The sequence below is a fragment of the Aptenodytes patagonicus genome, chromosome 25 (genome assembly GCF_965638725.1).
Source record: "Aptenodytes patagonicus chromosome 25, bAptPat1.pri.cur, whole genome shotgun sequence".
Taxonomy (NCBI): Eukaryota; Metazoa; Chordata; class Aves; order Sphenisciformes; family Spheniscidae; genus Aptenodytes; species Aptenodytes patagonicus.
The window spans coordinates 1002951-1023921 of NC_134973.1; the positions used below are offsets into that span (position 1 = coordinate 1002951).

Here is a 20971-nt window from a genome sequence, read left to right on the forward strand (position 1 = left end):
CCCCACAGCTCCTCTTCCCAGACCCCGAGGCTTTTTTTTCCCCCAGAGCCGACAGGATCCTCCAGCCAACAACTGTGCATGGCTCAAGGCTGCGTATGGGCTGGACCGTACCCACAGCGTGCTCTGGACGCAGCCACCCTGTCGGGAGGGTCAGTCAGGATGGATGCAAGGCCAGAAAGGGGCTCCCCCACTTCATTTACTGCCTCAATGCTCAGCCCTGCGCAGGATCAGACCAGGAGGTGGCGGATGGGCTAATAAAGTACCCGGTGCTCACCATGCGCCTGGGACCATGGCGGCCCTGGACTCCTCACCGAGCTGCCCTGGGCTCCCCGCGCCTGGTGCTACCCAAAAACGCCCCGCTGGGTCCCTTGAGCCATCCTGGAGCAGGCAGGTCCCTGGTGCCCCACAGGCATCGTAAGCACCCCGCGCCGGGCCGGTGCCCGCCTGCCTGCACCTACGTGCCGGGGCGGGAGGCGATGCCGGTGCTCGCCCTCGCAGGTGGTGCGGCTGCAAGTGGGGGTGTGGGGAGCGCACCGAGGCCGCTGCTGCAGGTCATGGGAGGCCGCGGCAGGCAGCAAACCTGCCAGTTGCTTTGGAAAACAGCAGGAAGAAAAGCAGCTCTCTTTGCAGCCCCGGGCTCAGGTGCCAGCGCCGCCTGGGCCTGCGCCAGCCGGCACAGCCCTCCCCGGGGAGGCAGCACCGCTGGCAGACGGCGGCTGGGGGATGGCCCAGGTGGGCTGAAGCCCGGGGGGGGGCTTCTCTGGCGGCACAGTACGTGCCCCAACCCTGTGCCCATCACCCCGCCTCTGGTCTGCCCGCATGCACCCTCACCTCCAGCAACAAGTGGCGTTGCTGGTCCCCGGCTTTGCTAAATACACCCCAAACGGGGCAGCGGCATGCCCAGAGCGCGGGGAAAGGGAAAGGATGCCCCGGGGATGGCACCCAGCAGCGGCACAGCCAGCACCAGTGGGTGGAGGAGCCGGGAGGGCGCTGGGGAGGGAGACCTGGTGGTGGGAGCGCCCGGGGCCGCTCGCTGCCTTCCTGCAGACTCACTCTGATCCCCCAGGTGCCTCAGTTCCCCCAGGTGCCGTCTCTGCCCGTCCCTCTCGGGGTGCAGGAGCCGACGGCTCAGCCACTTCCCTGGGGTGACCCCACCTGCCCCCAGGGTGCGGCGCTGCCTTTCCAAAGATGGGGAAACTGAAGCACGGCACCCGCCAGGCCAGCCTGCAGCAGAGGCAGGATGCGACGGCGGCTGCTGGGGTCCGGGATGAGCCCTGCAAGCAGCACAGGGGGAGCGCGGAGGGGACCCGGCCCATGGCCAAGGAGATGTCCCCCCGCCACGGGAAGCATCCCGTGGCCGGCAGCGCTGGGGCCACGTGGCTTCCCAGCCGAAACCCCCCTGGGGCTCCAAGGAAGGGAAATGTTTTATGGAACTGGAAAAAAAAAAAAGCTTTGCCAACAGGCCCCAGCGCTGCCAGCTCCTCCGCCCGGCCCTGCGTCAGCGCGAGGCCCTGGGGGTGGCCTGCTCCCCCCAGCCCCGCTCCCGGCACACGGCGGGGACTGCAGCTATGGGGGTGACAGGGCTGGAGCTGTGCCCAAGACCCAGCGCTTCGCCCACCCCGGACGCCGGGGGTCCCAGCCTGGGAGCTGCTGGGATGTGACGCAGGACAGTGATAGCTTGCACCCCCAGGAGCGCAGAGGGAAACTGAGGCAGGAGACGCCTTGGGGTTGGCAGCACCGTGTTTGCCCTGGGGAGGGCAGGCAGCAGGCAGCCCAGCTCAGCATCCCCTCCCAGCACCGAGGAAGCCGGGACCAGGCAGGGCCGCCCCAGCCCCCCCGGGCCGAGCCTGGGGCTCTGAGCCCAGCTTTAGCCCCTGACGCAGGAGGTTTTATTTCCCTCCCAACATATTTTTAGCCCTGCCTGCTCCGTCCTGGCCTTTCCGAAGGGGATTAATTCCCCCCCCCCCAGTCATGCACCATTAAAGGTGTGGGGGTGCAGAGAGGGGTCCCCAACCCCTGCCGTGGAGGGAACGGGATGGCACCAGGGGTGCCTCTGCACCCCGTGATGGGGAGCGCCGTGATGGGCTCGCAGTGCTCACCCTGCTGCAAATCCAATCCCTGGTGGATTGGAGCAAGTCACCGGTTAAAAATAGCCCCGGCCTTTCACCGAGGAGCCAGCGACCTTGCGGGAGGATCAGCCACCTCCGGGGCCCTGGCGGTGAAGAGTTCACGGCCCCCCCGCAGCCCCATCGCCTTTGCCGTGCCACAGACGTGGCAGCGGTTCACCCTCCGCTCCGGCATCTTACAGGCTCCCCTGTGGCTGGGGACACCCTGCCAGGACCCTCCACCTAGGGATGGGGAAACTGAGACACAGGACAGCGTCAGGCTCTCCCGGAGAGCAAAGGGAGACGAGGGCGTCCCCAAAGGGTCAGCACTGCCCCAAGCGTGGCCGGATCCTGCACCCCAAGAGCTGAAGGACGGGACTGCTTTAACAGGGGGCGGGGGGGTTCATCCACTTTCGGCAGCTCAGCAGAGCCTTCCTGGGGAGATTCAAAGGCTGAGCCTGGCCGGGTCCTATTTCGGGAGGGTTTTGGACGCCTCCCAAGCTGCAGGAGCGGGGGCCGGCCCGGACAAAGGGACTCTGTTCAGGACGTTGGGCTCCGGCAGTGCCCGGCGTGGAGGCTGGTGGCTGTAGCCAGTCCCCTTGTCCCCCACATGACAAGTCAGCGCCTGGGGTTGGGGCAGGGGGCGAGTGCCCCTCTCCTGCGCCAGGTGCTGTTCCCCACCTGGAGGTAAACTGAGGCACAGGGCCTCCCAGGTCCTTGACTCCCGGGCTGCCGCTGTAACCGCTAAGTGACACTGCCATACTGTGGAGACAGCCGTGCCAACCTGCCTCGTGATGTGGAGTCCACCAGCCACCCGCCCTGGGCTACTTGCCTGGGCTGGCCCCGAGCCATCCCCCGGGGGAGTCCAAGGTCCCTGAGTGGGGCCGGGCACTCTGGGAGCCAATACCCTAGCCACTGGCTCCATGGTGGAGCAGAAAACCCCCCGTCAGGCCAGATCCTGCCAGCTCGACGCCACAACGGGGTGCACCAGGGTGCAGTGCTGCCAGCACCGCTGGCCCTGGGACTGGGGGTCCTCCCATGACACCTCAGTCCCCCCTCACTGCCCGCCTCAGGCCCTGGGGGGCTTTGGAAAGCCCCAAGGTTTGGGGGCCGTGGCACTGTTACCAGCCTACACATGCTCGCATGCTGCTCGCCACACGTAGAGCCACAAGCGCCCACATGCGCACCCATGGGTGCCGGGCACAGAAACCCCAGGGATGGGGACCAGCTGCATGGACAGGGTCCTCACCATGGTGATGCTGGGCGAGCTCTGGCCGGCTGGCTCCTGTCCCCATCCCCACCCAGGACACAGCGAGGCCGCGGCTCGGCCCCGGCGCTGCTGCCGACAACTCCCCTCTCCAACCAATTCACCACCACAAGGCGAGGAGACTGGCGAGCGCGTCCCGGTTCCCTCCGGCGGTACCTCAGGATGCGATGCAGTCATCGCTAATGCATCTGGACTCATTTACGGGGATGAGAAAATGTTTCCAGGTTTCCCACAAAGTCCCATTAAGATCCCAGTCCCACTCTATTTTTAGTGCCCTCATCAACAACGCCTTCCCCAGCCACCCCAGCGCTCCAGGGCCCCGCGGGGCTGGCAGGGGCACCCCGGGCACGCGCCTGCCTTTGGGAGGAGCTGAGCTGCACCGGGACCGGGCAGCTGGAGGGGGCGAACCCCAGCCCCGCGTTCCCCGACCCAGCAGCTTTGCACCCATGGGCGGTGGGAATGCCCCAGCCCAGCTTTCGCTTGAGAGCAGCTGAGGAAGGAAACCTGGTGGGAAACAACAGCGAAAGCCACCCCCGGTCGCTGCGTTGGCCACGGAGCCCCGGGGTGCGGGACCCCACTCACCGCTGAGGATGGAGAGGGGACAGCGGTGCCGGGTGATGCTCAGTAGGGCTGGGCACGCCGGCGGCAGTGCGTCCCTGCAGGTGCAGGGTCACACCCTGCAGCACCAGTTTGTCACCTGGAGATGGCCGGCGGCTGGCCCAGCCACCCCCCCCCCCCCCAGCCACCAGCAACCCCCGGAGCCCCAGCAGCACCTCCCCCCCGAGGCAGTGGGTGCTCACAGGGCTCCCGGTGGAACTGGTGAGGGTGCGCACGGATCCTGCCCTCGGCCCTGCGCCCTCCCAGGCTATCTATAGCCATGACCTCAGCGGGAGCCGGGGCAGGCGCCCGGCCGCGCATCCTCCCTTCTTGGCAGGGCTGCTGCCACAGTCCCCACCCGGTAAAGAGCCGCCGCCAAGCCGAGGCTTTTATCCCATACGCTTGCTAATCCGACGGGATTCAGTGTCAGGGGCTGCCCACGGGCGGCTCGCAAAGGCCGTTTCCAGGGGGGGCTCAGCCAAGCGATGGAGAACGCCAGCCGGCAAAGGCAGACGGCAGTGCTGAGTGTCACCGCGTTAAGTGACTGGGTCCGACCCCAGGGGCTGGTCGAGAGGGGGTGTGGGTGACTCGGCTCCGAGGAGGTCGAGCAGGGGACGTCCCCGTGCAGGCAGGGGTGACCCGAGGACACCCCGCAGCTGCACCCCGCTGGCGTCGGGGTCGCAGCCTCCCGCGGAGCCAGTGGGGGGGTGTGGGGAGGGACCTGCTTGCTCTCCACCGGCTGCCCTGGGGGAAGCGGGGAAGGGGTGGCCCAGAGGAGGGGAATTTCCCCAGCTTTTTTTCTCCAACAAACTCCTCGGCTTGTGCAATTAGAGAAATTTGTTTAACAAACTCCCGGGGGAGCGGAGCGGGAAGGTGGGGTGGCGCGCGGCCAGGGGCGCTGCTCGCACAGGCCCGCTCCCTCCCCGCCCGCGCCTTTGATCAGCGGCGCGCTTCACTGGGGGAGAGGAGCGGTTCCCTGCAGCCAGACAGCGGCCGGAGCCGTGCTGTGCAGCGGGAAGCGCCTCGGCCCCTGCGGACGAGCTGCCTGCAGCAGCCCCCCGCCCTGGCCACGTGCCCCCTCAACCAGCTCTTCACAGCCCCTTCCGCTTGCTCACCCCCATCCCACCGCCCTCACGCTCGCTGGGGCGGCACAGCCCCAGCACCCCACTGCATCATCGCACGCGGCCCCCAACCTCCCGAGCCGCACGTGCGCACCCATGTGTGCGCCCTGGCGCGCCCATGCGCGCGGCATTGGCTGGCGGGCAGGCGCAGACTCCGGGCGCGCGCTCACGCACGCTCGCGCTTGCTCTCTTTCTAATGCAATGCCATTTCCATCAAAAACCCTTTACTCTGCACTTTTCGCCAGCGCCGCTTCATTGGTATTCACGCCGCGCCGCTCGCCTGTCCTGGCGCACAGGTTACTAAAGGAGATTTTGCGGCGCAGCGCGTCGGGGGTCACATTACAGCCCGCGCCGTCTCGCTTTCCCGAATCGCGGGGCAGGAGCCAGGGGACGGCGGGAGGGGGGTGCAGGATCTGGCACATCACAGCTCCCGCCAAGCAACCGCGGGACGAAGCAGCCCCGTCGCCTGTTGTACCGGGGCGAGGCGGGCTGGCAGGCAGGCAGCGGGGAGCTTTGCAGCAAACAGCGTGATGGTTGGCTCCCTGGGGACAGCCGGCAGGTCACCGGTGCTCTCCATCCTCCCCGGCAGCCCACCACGCCTGGTGCAAGGTGGGAGCAGCCAGCAAAGCGGGGTCTGAGCAGAGAGCGGGGCGCACGCTTGGCACTGACATCACCTTCGCCACCAGCGCCCGGATGAGTCCTGGGTGGCATCCACCGTGTCCCCGGCGGGACTGTGCCCCCAGGATGGCATCCTTGGGCGAGGAAGAAGCGGCGGCGCCTCTCGTTTCAGGGCTGGTTCGGGGAAAGGGGAAACGTCTGGGTGGAAAATCAACATTTCTCTCTCTGGGTTTTTTTTTTTCTTCCTTTGAAAGCAAAAATATTTCTTGGGTTTTCGTGATCAGAAACATGTTGGGGGTTTTTTTTGGACAACAGCCGGTCAAATACCGTTTCCCCGCGAAGGGAATGCAGGGGCCCTTTGCAAGGAGAGCAAAAGCCTTCTTAAAAAACAAGATAAAAACCCCAGTTTTTTAAAAAATCCACCTGGCCACGGACTTGAACAAACTCCTGGGGAGGAGGGGTCAGCAGGAGTGCCGGATCCTGGCATTCCCGTGCCAGGCAGCGCTGCCTAAGGGTGCCGTGGCCCCTCCTGGAGTGACGGTGGTGGCTGGGAGGGCGATGCCCACGGCGGGCAGCCCGAAGCCCAGACCTGGGGATTTTGCCCAAAATGCTGATTAGAGCTGGCTGCTGGCCGGGGAAGGGAGGATTAATGCGCTTTTAAAGCAGCGGCGAATTAACCGAGAAATCAATCCTTGGCAGGGGCTGGCCCGCGCGTCCCCCAGCGCGTGAGCGCTGCCGCACCTGGGCCGCGGGATCCTTTCCCAGCTCCTCTCCAGGACTTGGGAAGCGCCGGGCCTTGGCAGCCGGCGCAGGGCGTTGGGTCCTGGCCAAGCTGGCACAGCGCGGCGCGGCCACGGGGGATGCCTGCCAGGGCCGACGTGACGGACGGCGAGCCCAGCCGGCCGCCCGGGTGCGAGCCAGGCCCTGGGATGCCCACGGGGACCCTGTGCATCCCCACCCTGCAGCTGGCACTTCCTGGGGGTCTGTGTCCCCTCCCTGAGGGTGACACTGTCTCAGGGTGCCCAGCTGGCCAGGGCAGGGAGGGAGGCTGAGCTCAGGCTCTTGCCTGTGCCTATTTGGTGCATCCAAAGCCTCCAAAGTTGCCTTGGTACCCAAAACCCATCAGGGTTTGGCACTGGGCAACTCTGGCCCCCTGCGAGGCTGTGCCTCTCTCGGGCTGAGCCCCACCAGCAGCCCGCAGCCATGCCGTGGGGACGTCACCAGTGATGCCACGCGGCGCCGGCCTGACCCGGCAGGGCTGAACACCCATCGATGCCCTGACCGCCCCCCATCACCTTTGCCGCCCTGCCCCGACCTGCCCGGCACACCCCGAGGTGCCGCGGGAGAAACCCCCGCCCCGCGGGTCCCCGAGGAGCAGATCATGCCCCTGCCACCCCGAGGCCCTGCCTGCATCCCCCAGCTTGGGTGCAGGGACTGGGAGGGATGGGAGCCCCCCTGGCCCCCTCCCGTGAGCACACAGCCCCCTCGGCGGTGCTCAGTACCGGCACCGCCATCCTTGCGCAGGAAGAGCCACAGCATGGCTGGGGGCGGCAGGCAGCGAGCCAGCCTTGCAGGGAGATATTTTGCCTCCCCCCCAGCCTTCCTTCTTCCCCTCCAGCAAGGGACCCCGGGAACGCTCCCCATCGCCACCACTGTCCCCATCCCTGCCATCGAGGGCTCAGCTTGTCCCTAGGACAGGTGCAGCCACGCCAGGAGTGATGGGGGGGACGACGACGATGGGCACCCCTCGGGCTGTGGGGAAGTCTCCAGGGGCCAGGCACAGGGAAGGCTGGCACAGGCAGCACTGGGCAAAGAAAGCTGGCAAGCAGGCAGGGCAAGCCGTCCCTGTCCCTGGGGCCATCCTCGGCCAGCCCCGCAGCACGGCTCTCCTCCATCACCCCCAAAGGCAGGGGACACCGTCCCCCCCATTCCTTCTGGGTGCTAAACCCACCTCCAGGCCCTCCCCACCGCGCACAGCCCTGGGCCGGGATGAATCTCTCACCGCCACCGTGGCAGTTTTCCCCCGGGGTCTCCCAAGCTCTCCACGCTTGGGCTGCCCGGGGCTCCCAGGGGAGCTGCCTTTCATGCACTGCGCTGCGCCTCGCCAAGGGGAGTACGGCCGGCTAGGCTGGCCCTCGGCACGGCTCCTCTGCCTGCCGAGCTTCGCTGTGCTGGCACTGCCCCATCCACACCCCGCCGCACCGGCCACGCTGCAGCCACCCCTGCAAGAGGGGAAAAAACGCCGGGTCAAAGAAGGCTCAGGCTACGGCTCCCAGCATCCGTCCCCAGCCCGCCTGGGCTTGGGGGAATAAAAAAGCACCGAAGAGAGCTATTCCCCGCTCGCTTCAAGATAGCCGGGCAGCGAGCTGGGCCCCGGCGGCTGGGCTTTGTTCAGCGAGCTGCAAAAGCGCGCATACGCTTGCAGCGCTGGGCACGCGGCGGGTTCACTCCCTGCCCCGGTACAGAGGGAAACGCAGGCAGGGAGGGAACCGCAGGCAGGGAGAGAAGCACAGGCAGGGGCAGAGCTGCCCGGGAAGGTGAATTATTGGCGGGTGCCTCGGCATGCTGGAGGAGGGCGGCTGATTTATCGTGCGAGGCCCCAGCCAAGTTCAAGGTGATGCGGTGGAGAGTGGCGCAGCACGAGCGCCGGCCACCCGGCCGCTCGGCTCTCACCTGAACGACATCTCTCGTGCAGCGGGCCTTATCCTGCCCGCCACCCCGTGTGCCCATCCCAGCCCTCCGATGCGGCTTCATAAACCGCACTTAAAACAGGATCCATTCTACCCGAGCGAGGATTTAAGATCAGATCGGGCAGAAGCAGCGGGATCTTTGGCAGCGGCTGCTGGTGCGAACGGCAGGGCAGGGTTAGCCAGGGCAGGCGGGCACAGCGCGGTGGGCGCCTTGCGGGGAAAGCGAGGATCTCCCGAAGGTTGCATTTAAAGAACGGCCTCATTGTTTTTCCCAAACAATACTCAGCAGATGGGAGAACTGAAAGTGTGTTGCAACCTTCCCTCTCTCCCCCTGCCGTGCCCGGCTTGCTGCTCCCATCCTTTGGCAGCCGATCTGAGCTCCCGGCTGGAAACCAGTTTACTGGAGCTACTGGTGGAGGGGGTGAGCACCGGCGCTCCCCTCTCTCGCTGAAAAGCCGCGGTGCTTTCGGGAAGGAGGTTTGCCAAAGGATGCCCCGGTGAGATGTGCCCGGCAGGCAGCTCCCCGCTATGGCCATATGCCCGAGCCAGTGGTGGCAGCCGGGTGATGTGCAGAACCAACCGGTGGTGGCCGGGGAGAGGCAAGATCCCCCTCGGCACCCGGGAGACGCGGCTGTGACTGGGCCACGTGGCCACAATGCCTCTTACAGCCCGGCTCCATCCCCCGGGCACCGCGGTGTGCCCGTTTCCCTGGGTGCTGACGGCGTTCGCCAGTACAGAGGTTTGTGCCAGGCCAGCTTGGCTGGGCTGCTCCTCGATGCCCCCGGGACCGGGTGCCACCAGCTACGGCACGCGCAGGGGTTCGTGCCTGGCCGCTGGCTCTCGGTCGGGTAGTTCGGGTACATCGCCTCTGCACTGAAACCAGTCTCCAAGGACGCATCTGAGTAAAGCGGTGGGAGCTGGGTGTCCCACCAGGGCCTGGCCAGAGACCCTCTCCCAGCCCCCAGCGGACCCCTGGGGCCCAAGAGAGGGGAGAGGGTCTCTGGCCGGACCGCGGTGGGATGCCCGGCTCCTACCGCTCCGGCTGCCTTTGAGGCTGGCTCCCATCTCACCTCACTCCCAGCCTACGGGTATGAGGGTGGGGGGCTCAGGGGCAACTGCCAGGTGCCAGAGATGAGCCAGAGGTTTGCAAGACCATCACCGGTCATAAAATTTGCATATCTCTCACCTGGGAGCACCCCAAATCCCCCCCCCGCAACCCCGCTGCAGATCCAAGAGCCAGGGATAACTGTTATGGCTCAGGAAACACCACTGGCTCCTCGGCAGCGTCTCCCAAGGGACACACATGCGGGGCCAGCGGCGGGTGCTTGGTGCTGGCGTTATTTTGGAGTCCTGGGAGCCAGAGCCCCCCCCCCCCCCCGCTTCCCCATGAGCAGGGTGAGGCTTCGTGCGTGGCAGCGGTGCCGGTGCCACTTCCCTGCTAATCCGGGCAGCTCCCTCTTGACTTCCCAGCCTCTCCCCGAGGGTGGACAGAGGTGAGCCAGGGGAGTGGGAGGAAGTCCCCAGGCAGGGACAGAGAGCTGAGGAGGGCACAAAGTCACCCTCCTCGCCTGACAGGAGACTCAGCCGAGGCCCCGGCCGGGAGCGTGTCACGGACGATGCCTTTGCCAGGGCTATTTTGGTGCCGCTGGGCTGCCAAGCCCCAGCTTGGACCAGCTTCGGCCAGGAAGGGCGGTTGCCCGAGCAGTAGCCGGGGTCCAAGTGGCCGTGCCGGGCTCGAGGGGCTGGCAGCGGCGGTAGCGGCGGGGAGATGCGCGAAGGCAGAGGCAGGGCGGCTCCCGCGCACGTTCCAATGTATCCACATCACCATCCGCAGCTCCCGAGCCCGGGCGAGCCTCCCCGCTGCGCGGGTGGGATGGGAACGGCTTGGCTGGCGGCGGGGGGAGCGGTGGGGGGGCCAGATCCGGTAGGTGCAGACAACGTCTGATCCCATCCGAGCCGGGCTGGATTGGAGCTGAGGCTACGCCAGGGCAAGGGGGGGGGGAAACCGGAGCCTTCCCCGCGCGAAGGCGGCGGGGCGGAGGCTAGGATCCGCGAAGGAAAAACCAGCTCCCCCCCGTCGGCTGGGCGAAGCGCTGGGAACAGCACGGGTTTGTGAGCAGAACGGCTCCTGCCAGCCCCGGCCCGGCCAGCCAGCGACCGCACGGCTTCCCACATCAGACCAGCGCTGTTAGCTGGCAACAACAGGCTCTGCCAACCCAGTGCTGGCTGGAGACTGGGATGGTAGGGAGGTGGTGGGACTCCTGGGAAGGATGGAGTCAGGGTGGGAGAGGAGGAAAGGAAAAGAAAGGAAAAGAAAGGAAAAGAAAGGAAAAGAAAGGAAAAGAAAGGAAAAGAAAGGAAAAGAAAGGAAAAGAAAGGAAAAGAAAGGAAAAGAAAGGAAAAGAAAGGAAAAGAAAGGAAAAGAAAGGAAAAGAAAGGAAAAGAAAGGAAAAGAAAGAAAAGAAAGGAAAAGAAAGGAAAAGAAAGGAAAAGAAAGGAAAAGAAAGGAAAAGGAAGGAAAAGGAAGGAAAAGGAAGGAAAAGGAAGGAAAAGGAAGGAAAAGAAAGGAAAAATAGAAAAGAGAGGAAGGAAAAATAGAAAAGAGAGGAAGGAAAAATAGAAAAGAGAGGAAGGAAAAATAGAAAAGAGAGGAAGGAAAAATAGAAAAGAGAGGAAGGAAAAATAGAAAAGAGAGGAAGGAAAAATAGAAAAGAGAGGAAGGAAAAAGAGAGGAAGGAAAAAGAGAGGAAGGAAAAAGAGAGGAAGGAAAAAGAGAGGAAGGAAAAAGAGAGGAAGGAAAAAGAGAGGAAGGAAAAAGAGAGGAAGGAAAAAGAGAGGAAGGAAAAAGAGAGGAAGGAAAAAGAGAGGAAGGAAAAAGAAGAGAGAAAAGAGAAAAGAAAGAAAGAGAAAAAAAGAAAAGAAGAAAAGAGAAAAGAAAAAAGAAAACAGAAAAAGAGACTAGAAAGGAGAAAAAGACAGATTGAGGTGTGACCCTTGCCAAGTCAACCACACGGCGGGGAGCACCATCACCAGGGTCATTTGAGCAGCCCCAGCGCTGCCCACCCATGCCCGTGCCCGTGCCCATGCCCAGGCCGGTGCCCGTGCCCGTGCCCGTGCCATCACCGGCCTCACACGCTGCACCGCACCCAGGGAGAGCCAGAGACGAGGCCGGACCCTGCGATGCCCTCCAGCACAATGCAGGTGCCGCGGTGCTGCCGAGGGGACCCCCGCGAACCCCCACGGGGCAGCTGAGTCCAAGCCTCTGAGGTGGGGCTGGATCCTACCCGCAGCTCCGGCCCAAGGGATGAGGTCTGGCAGGAGAATCCCCGGCGCGGGCACGGGGTCCGGCAGCGACACCCTCCCCCACCAGAGCAGAGCCCTCGCAGGGTGCGGCACAAGGCCGGATTTGGAGTGGGCAGCGGCTGCCAGCAGGGAAGAGGTTATGAGCCCGGGGGGGGGGGTGGGGGGGGAGCTGCCTGCTCAATAATTAAATAAATATCAGCGATCAATAAGGACAGAGCAAAGGCAGAGCCGCAGCGGTTCTGGTGCAGGCGGGGGGGGGGGGGGGGGAGGTCCCCGAAGTCTCCCCTCCGTGGCCGTACCGGCTGGGGGGGGGAGACTTCAGGGACGCCCCCTTTGCCCGCACCGTGGGCCCTGGCACGGCCACCTCGCCGCGTGCCACCAGGCCACGTCGGCGTGGCCTGGAGTGACACCAGCGTCCCCACGCACACGGCTGGCTCAGGGCTGCCCCTCAACACCCCGACGCGCAGATGGGGGCCAACATCGCCCCTCACCCCAGAGACTGAGGGGGTGCCCCCCACATCCTGCCATGCATGACCCCACCGCCCTCTTGCCCGCCAGCGCGGCATGGCGCAGCCGGTTGCAAATTGTCCCAAACTTGGAGGATTTTGAAGAAAAAGCCTGTGCCCCCCCCCACCTCCTTGCACCCCACCATGTGCAGCCGGGCTGGTGGGGGGGAAAAGGAAAAAGTTTCACGCTACGCAAAAGGCGGCGCGGCCGAGGCCGAACTCGCAGTGCCAAGCCCCCCCCCAGCCTCTCCAAACCCAGCCGGGGTACCCCCGTACCCCACCGCATCCCCCTGCAGCCCCAAAGCCGGCAGCTTCCCCGCACCACCCACCTCCGGGCGCAGCGAAAAAAAAAAATAAAACCCAAACCACAATGCAACCTTGCCCCCCCCCGCGCCCCAAGTGAAAGCGGAGGCAGAAAAACCCCCAAAAGCACCAGAAACACCCAAAAAAACCCCTAAAAAAGGCGGGGGGGGGGGGAGCAAGAGGGAAACGCGGCTCCTCCGAGCAGCCCCGCACCGGCCCCAACCCGCCCTTTCCCTGTTATGATTATTTTTATCGAGGGAGGGGGTTGCTTTTTCTTTTCTTTTTTTCCCTTTTTTTTTTTTTTTTTGCATTGCAACTGTAAAAGTCTGTTGCGGCGAAGGGGGGGAAAATTGGGGGGACGCGGGGGGGCCGGTTACCTGGGTCAGGCAGAGAGGAGACGAATACATCCCGAGCCGTGCTGGGAAAGTGGCTAATTGCAGGGCTGAGACTCGAGGCGTAAAAGTTACTGAGTCATTTCGGAGGCTGGAGCAGTCCGGGCGTTTTTTCTCTCTCTCTCCTCCGGAGCGGCTCTGCGGGGCCCGGGGGGGGGCGGCCCCGCGGGAGGGGGGGCCGAGGAGGAAATAAAAAGGGTCCAACTTCCACCCCCCCCCAAAAAAAAAAAAGTCAAAAATAAAAAGCAAAATTCCCCCCCCCTGGAAAATAAAGCGCTTTTTTTGTTGTTGTTGTTGCTTGGTTGGGGGGGGGGGGGCGCGTTTTAAAGAGGCAAAAGGCTCATCTTCGCCCGGGGGGGGGGGTCGGGGGGGTCCGCACCCAGCCTGCAGGCAGGGGCGGCGGGCAGCGGGGAAGTTAGAGGGGAAGCGGCTCCATCCGAGACACGGGCAGCGGAGAGAGGGAGGAAAGAAAGAATGAGAAAATGAAAAAAAAAAAAAAAAAGAAGAAAAAAAAAAAAAAAGGAGCGAGGAATGAAGTGACGTTATGAAAAAAGCCCATCCCAAAATATTACATCCCATTTAAAGATGTAGGAACCCCCTTTGGCTCGCAGGGCCGAGGCGCTGCGGGGCAGGGGCGAGCGGGGGAGGGACGGGACGACACCCCCCTCCACTCCCCCCCCGCGGGACGGCGAGTCCCCCCGTGCCCCGGCGGCCCTGCCCGGGCCGGGCAGCGCCAGGCGAGCTCGCCCGTTTTTTTGTTGTTTTGGGGGTTTTTAAATTTTTTTTTTTTTTTTAATAAACGGAGCCAATACGGCGGGGGGGGGGGGGGAACCAAAACCCAAACCAAACCTGCAGATTCATGTGCAACTTCTGGGCAGCGGCCCCGGGAGACGCTGCCCCGGCGCGGGCAGGGGGATGCCCCCGCACCCCGGCGCCGGGGGGGGGGGGGGGGGTCGCCCCGCCAGCCCCGCGCTCACTCCCGCCGCATCCCCGCTCACCCCGCGGGGAGACGCTTATTCCCCCCCCCCTCCTTATTTAACGACCGGCAGCATCTCGACGTTGCTCTTCCCCGGTGCCGGGGGGGGGGCAGGGGCAGCCCCCCGCCCCGAGCGCACAAAGAGAGAAAGAGAAGGAAAAAAAAGCGGAGCCCTGCGCCCGGCAAACTCCAAACCGCAAGTTCTCACTACAGAAACACCACCGCCACCAACCAATTCTGCAGGCTTTAATAAAACCTAATTAGAGAGCGAGCGAGGGCGAGAGCCACGTACAGAAAAACAAAGGGAATCCCCGGCTCCTAATTGTGAAAGTGAGTTTCAGCCCCGCAGGATGGCGGGCGGCAGCCTCCCGGCGCTGGCGATTTATTTAGCCCCGCTCTCGCCTCCCTTCCGACACGCAGCTACGGGGTTTTTAATCGCTCCCCGCAGCGCCCCGAAGGGCGGGCAGGGACCGCTGCCCGGCGGAGGCCGGCGGGCGCCGCGGGGCCGTTCGGGGCCGCTCCCGGCCGGGGGCCGCGGCTCCAGCCCTGCCCTCGCCCTCCCCAGCAGAGAAACGGGGCTCGCGTTCCTCCCACCGCTCCGCCCGGGAACGGACCCTGCCGGCCCCTCGCCCCGCACAACCCATTTCCACCGTCGACTTCTGCCGGCCCCCGGAGGGCGATCTCCGCCCGGGGGTTTGGGGTTTATCATCCCCCCCCCCCCCTCCCCTTCCCCCCGCATTAAGAACAACCCCGGAGGCACCCCCGCTCCCGCGGGGTGCGGCGGCACCAGCCCGGCTCCGCGCAAACTTCGCCGGCCGGGCCCGCTCCCCGCTCCCCCCCCCCCCCCCCCCCCGCGGCGGCCCGGGGCGGGGGGGGGGGGGGGGCAGTCGCGGCGGCGCGCTTCCCCCCGTGGCCTGGCAGGAGGCGAAGCAGGAAAAGCCCAGCACGGCGGGGACGGGGGGCGGTTTTATTCTCACATCGAGGATGGCGATTTTTGCTTCATACACCCCCCCCTCCCCTCCCCGCCGCGTCCCCCGGGCGCGGGCAGCGCGGCCCCGCGCAGCGCGGACTTGAGCGCGACCCTCCCGGGCGTCACTTCCAAGTTCAAGTCGGTGCGGCTGGCAGGCTCTCCGCCCCTTTTTTAGCGGCCATTTTCAGCTCCATCCAGCCCTCCGCGGGCTGCGGAGGCTCCCCCGCGCCGCGACCTCCCCGCCGGGCGGCTCCCGCCTCCGCCCCCCCCCCCCCCTTATACCGCGGGGAGGGGGTGGGCGGGGGGAGGAGAGACGGCGGCAACTTCCCTCCGCCACCCCGGCACCCCCTCCCCTCCCGCCCCCGCGCCCCCCCCCAGGCACCGTGTTAAACTCCGCCGCCGGCAGCGCCCCGGCCCCGCCGCCCCCTCCCCGACAGCCAACTTTTGCTCGTGGGTGCACACGCAAACACACGCACACGGGTGGGGGGGTGGGGGGGTGGGGGGGGGGGAGAGGAGGAAAGTAGAAGAGAAAATGAAAGTGTCATGGGACCTACCATAGCCAAGTGCAATTAACGGGCTTCCAAGTTGCTGCGGAAAGCAAAGCAAAGAGGGTGGGCTTTTTTGGTATTTTGTTCTGAAACGTGTGTTTTCCACCGAGCCGAAGGAGGAGGAAAAAAAAAACGTCGCCCCCAAAAATAATAAAAAAATTAAACCCCCGATAATAATAATAATAATAATAACAGCCCCCCCCCAAGGCCACCGGCAACGGCAAAGTGTCCTCCGCGGAGCGGTCACCCTCTCTCCGGCTCCGTCTCGCTCCCGGGGGCCATGCTCCGGCCTCAGCGCGTCGGGGGCCGGGCTGGGCCGGGCTCCGCGCCGCGGGGCATGGGCCGGGCCGGCAGCCGCCGGCGGCGAGTTCCGGGGCGGCTGCGGGAGGCGGCGGCGGGGGCCGGCGGGCGGCGCGGGGCGGCGGGGGCGCGGCGGCGGAGCGCGGTGCCCGCGCCCAGCCCGGCTTCATGCGCCGCGGGGGTGGCGGGGCTGGGGGGGCCGGGGGGGGAGGGGGCGACGGTTATTTTTGGAAGGCAAGGGGGGGGAAAAAAAAAAAAAAAGAGTCTCTGTTTTTTAAAAATTAAAAAAAAAAATAAAAACCGGGGAGAGGGCCGGCGGAGGGCCGGGCTGCGCCTATGGAACAGCAACGCTGGCATCCCCCCGCCCCCCCCCCAGCGAAGCCCAACTCCGGCCGGGCACGGCTCCTCCTCGCAGCCCGCAGCGCCCCGGCCCCATCGCCGCCGCCTCCCCCCGCCGCGCCGCCTCCGCCTCCGCCTCCTCCTCTGCCTCCTCCCCTCGCCCGGGGCACCGGCGGCGCTGCGGAGGGGACGCTCCCGGTGCGGGGGCGGGGAGGGGGGGGGAGGAGGAGGAGGAGGAGGAGGAGGAAGGCTCCGGCCCCGCTCGCCCGGCAGCGCGACGGCGGCCCCCGGATGGTGCTGGTAGGTGGCGGGGGCTGCGGCGCAGCCCCCCCGGGGCCGGCTGGCTGCGGAGGGAGGCGCGGGGCCGCCCCCCCGGCCCTGCCCGGCGCGGGGGGGGGGAGGAGGGAGGGAGGGAGGGGGGAGGGATGGGGGGGGGGGCGCGGCCCCGGTGCGGAGCTACCGCAGAGCGGGGAGGAGCCGCGGGCAGCGCCGGGCCCGGCCGCCCGCCCGCCCCTGCACCGGGCGCCACGGCGTGCAGCCCCGGCCCCCGCCCGCGGGCATCCCGCGGGCATCCCCCGGTCACCCCCGGTCACCCCCGGCCCGGCTCCGCGGAGACCCGCTGCTCACCCCCATCCCCGGCCCACGGACACCCTCCTCCCTACCTCACGCACCCCCCCATCCCCACGGCCGTCCCCACCCCTGTGCCACGGACGTTCCCCCGTCACCCCCATCCCCGGCCTGCAGACACCCCCATCCCTGCCCCACGGACACCCCCATCTGCGTCCCCTGGTCACCTCCCCCCCCCCCCGCCTCCCCCACAGACTCCGGGCTCCCCCAGAGCTTCCTCCGTCCCCCCCATCCCCTCCAGGGTGCCCCATCCCTGTCCCCTATTCCCCTTGTGCCCCCTCAGCACCCTCACCCCCCATACTCCACGTGCCCCCCCCCCCCCCCGATCCCCCCTGTCTGCCCCCCCCCGGGTCTTTCTTAAAGCCACAGGCCGCTTTGCAGCCGGTACAGCGGCTCCAGCACCGGGGGGGGGGGGGGCTGGCGGTTTGCCCCCCCCCCCCCCCCCCCGGTCCCGCTCGGGAAGTTGGCAGCGACCTGGGAGCCGGGTTTGGTCCGGGAGAGGAGAAGGGCGCTTTGGGGAGAGCGTTTCCCTTCATTTCTATCGACCCCTTTTGTGTCTGGACCTGTATTTTTAACCCTTGTTATCGACTAATCCTTTAATCTTTTAAACCTTTCAAATAACCATATTTTTCTATAGGAAGGCAACAAAAACTAGATTTTTTTTTTTCAGTTTATTAAGGGGCAAAGTGTGCACTGTACGTCTGTATTTTTAGGCACGCTCCGTAGTCTTGAACAAACAACATAATCTCTCTCTCTCTTGTGCTCAAATGATTTCAGTGTGATAAATAATATGCTAAATAATTTATTATATATTTTTAAAATAAAATTAAAGCAAGCTACACTGACGTTCCTCTAGTTTTTATTTCATAATTTTCTCTCTCTATCTTTTTTTTTCGGGGGGGGGACTTGGTGAGCCCTGATCATTTTTACAAGGGATCAGCTCGATTTTAACAGGGATTTTGTATACACTAGAGGTTTATTTTATCCATCCCCATATCCCCTTTGCCTGCTAAACCCACCGTGCACATACCAAGATACTGGACGTTACACGGCATAATTTGTGCATTCACAGGGTATATTTTACTGCCGTTCAAGTTGTTTGTCAGACACCGAAGTACGGCGATCGGCCTTATGGAAATGAGATCTAATTTTGTTCCAGCTTTCTATCAAAAAAAAAAAAAAATCTTTATATTTACAAGCTCTAGAACTTTTTTTTTTTTTTTAATCACCATCTGGTCCCCCCAAAAAAAGCCACTTCCCTGTTTTAAAGATGAAAAAAAAGGCTCCTGGCTGAAATGAGCAGTTCACTCGCCTCGTCCCAGCTCCATAAGCCTTGAGGAATGTAAACTCGGCGGTAACTTTGCTCGCAGAATACAGTTTTCGTTTTCTGCCCGACACCGGGTGAGATACAGCACAAAAATAAACCCGGGGAAGAATTTGCCAATTTTTAACCGCTTCCAAGGCTGCCGTCGGTGCCCGCCTGGCAGCTCCCCTCCCTCCTGCCAGCGCTTTGTTTTGCTGCGGCGATTCCTCGGCTCCCCCGGCTCCTCGCGTTTTGGGGAGGATGCGGACGTTCGGCTTCAGTCCCGGTGCGGTGGGAGATCGCCCGGCGGTGCCAGGCTGGCGGTGCCAGGCTGCTGAGCCCAGCACCGGGCGGGCGAGGAGGAAAAAGGGGGATGATGGGATAATGGTGGGGGGGAGAAAAAGCAAGGCTGGGTTTTTATTTTCACTTCTGCAAGGGCCTGGGACGCGGGACGGTGGGGACGGGGGTTCTGACTTAGTTAGTTATTTTTGTAATGCTGTTAAAGTATTTCCTGGATGATTCAAAGCTGGGGTTGAAGGGCTGCCGGCCTTGTCTCTGAGACACCCCCGTGGGTTTCCAACGGCCCACAGGCACATGTTGTGTCCCCCCGAATTAATCCCATTTCTCTTATCTCAACGGGGGGCCCAGGGGCTGATCCTGCACGAACCGTAATAGCGACGACCCAGGGCTGAAATAATCTCGGCGCAGCCAGTGGCACCTGTAGGTCCCTGTCGCCCTCGGGGCCGGAGGCAGAGCGAAAGGCATGCCGGCCGGCCGCGGCCCTGATCCTGGCAACCCTGCTGCAGGTGGGGGTTTACTCAGCCCCGGGGGTGCAGGCAGGCTGCGGGGGTGCAGGCAGGCTGCGCTGGCCACAGGGCTGGGGAGCAGCCGCCGGACTCTGCTGCCGACCAGTCCACGGTCGTCCAGCCAGCCCCAGTTCCCTGCAGCCACCCCAGCCTCAACCCCAATTCCTAGTGTAAACCCCAGACAGAACAACACTAAAAATACAATAATCCTTTTTTTTTTTTGTTTCCAGGCTGCCTGTAAACAGCATTCCAAGGAGGGGGGGGGGTATCCAAACCCAATTTAATTTTCCCGTGCAGGTCATCCCTGCTGCCTCAAATAAAAAAATTAAAAGGGGGGGATTTGGGGTTCTGTTCTGTTTCTCCTAATGGGTTTTCGCAAGGGTTGAACCCTGGGGGTTGAAGCTGAGTTACTCCTATTTTGGTGCGGAGACGGAGAGGCTGGATCAGGCCCTTTGTTTCATTCCTCGGGTTTATATCCCAGCCTGTTTGCAGGCTCCCGACCACCCATCTATAAAATAAGTGCTGGGAACAAGTGGAAATTCTGTCGGGCCCCCCCCCCCGTCAGTGAAATTTGCTGCTGCAAGAAGCTGGTGAAATCCCACGCCGGCGGGCTCAGGCTGTTCCCCGCTGCCCCGTGCCCCCCACCCAGCCAGGTGCCTGTGGGCAAGAGCCCCTTGCCCAGTACCAACGCAGAGAGCGCCGGCCGGCCGGCCACCACCTGAGCCCCCGGCACGGCCCCGGCGGCCGCGACAGCTGCGCTTGCCCCCTCCTCAAAGCTGGATTTTATTTCTAAAGGGCATTTCATGGTTGATTTGTGCTGCTGAGATGCCTCGATGCCAACTTTTAGGCTCAGCCAAGGGGGTGCAGATACCCGTGGAGCAGCGCAGGGCTGGGTAACCCCCCCCCTCATCGCCACGGGAAAATATCCCCAGCCTCGTTAGCCGCCTTCTCGGGCTCATTTCTAGCATTTTTTGCAGGGTTTTTTCAAAGGTCCCATTCTGCTGGGTGCAGCGCTTGGGACTGCCGGCACCGCCGAGCCGCTTCCCTCGCCAGATAAGAGGGAGAGAAAGGGAAATAACCCACGTTGGGACAGTTTTGTTGCTGCCTTTCTTTGCTTTTAAAGTAACTTTTAAGGAGAATATTCTGGTTTTGACCAGAATTTATTTACTTTATTCCTGCATATGGCTCTTGGCCTGGGTCCCAAACAGGCAGAGGTCTGGCCCGGCTCAATTCAAAGCCAAAACGTGCAATGAAAAAAGATTTTTTTTTTTTTTTTTTTCTTTTCTCTTTCTTTATAAAGCAGGTTTTTAACTGGTGAAATTGTTGCTGGCAAGGGGGGGGGTGTCAGTTAAAAGATTACTAGCAGATTTCAGTGAATTATTCTGCAGGAATTTAAAGGGTTTTTAGGATTTTTGCTGTGGCTCTTTTTTTGGGTTTTTTTGGCTTTTTTTGGCTGCAGGTTACATGTAAAAATATATATATATATATATAAATATATATATATATAAATATATATATATAAATCCCCAATTTTTTTCCCCCTCTGTATTTTTTCCATCAGCTCAAACATCGCCTCTTCCCCCCGGATTTGTTGGAAACCAGCCCTCGAAGAGCCACGGTGAGAAACCCCCTTTGCAACCCTTTCCCCGGCTCCTGCGCTCCTCGGCACTGGGAAGCCAGACCTCACCCGGGCCAGTCTCCCCTGAGCTGATCCTGGAACTTGTTTCTTTGCATCAAAAGGGAGGGGGTTTTTTTTTGCCTTTTCCCCGTGTGCGCTGCTGCCAAACGGCTTCAAATCCACCCGCGGGGCCGCTGCCCTCCCTGATGCGGGGGCTCGGGCAGGGCAAAGCCCCGTCGGGGTTTTTGCAGAGACGTGTGGATGGAGGCGCCGGGAACTCTTGCAAACGCCGAAATTTCACTCGTTTAAAAAAACCAACCAACAACCAAACCCCAAACGCAACCAGGAAACGTTTCCTCACTTGATTTCCCCCCCCCCCCCTCGCAAAAAAGAAATAAATCAAGTGCAGGCACTCTCCTAGGGCTGGTTTGTCATGTCAGCGTTGGGGAATTTGGGGAAATTTCTGGAGTGGGAGGAATGGGGAGAAATACGGCCCTGTCTCTTTGTTTGGTGCGAGTGCATCCCGATTTGCTTTTTTTCCCCTCCCTGCAGAGGGACCTGGCAGATGGGGGCTCCTGCCAT

General features: G+C 63.2%; 1 protein-coding gene across 3 annotated transcripts in view; it reads right to left on the reverse strand.

The window, feature by feature from the left end:
• The window catches only part of NFIC (nuclear factor I C), a gene marked incomplete at its 3' end in the record, with an annotated part of 33934 nt that extends 18239 nt beyond the window's left edge, over positions 1 to 15695 (reverse strand). The window contains 1 exon segment of one of the 3 annotated variants that reach the window (XM_076359198.1): positions 15403 to 15695. In XM_076359198.1, coding sequence (XP_076215313.1) covers positions 15403 to 15405 — 3 coding nt within the window. 3 annotated transcript variants of the gene reach the window in all.
• Between the last annotated feature and the right edge of the window lie 5276 nt (positions 15696 to 20971).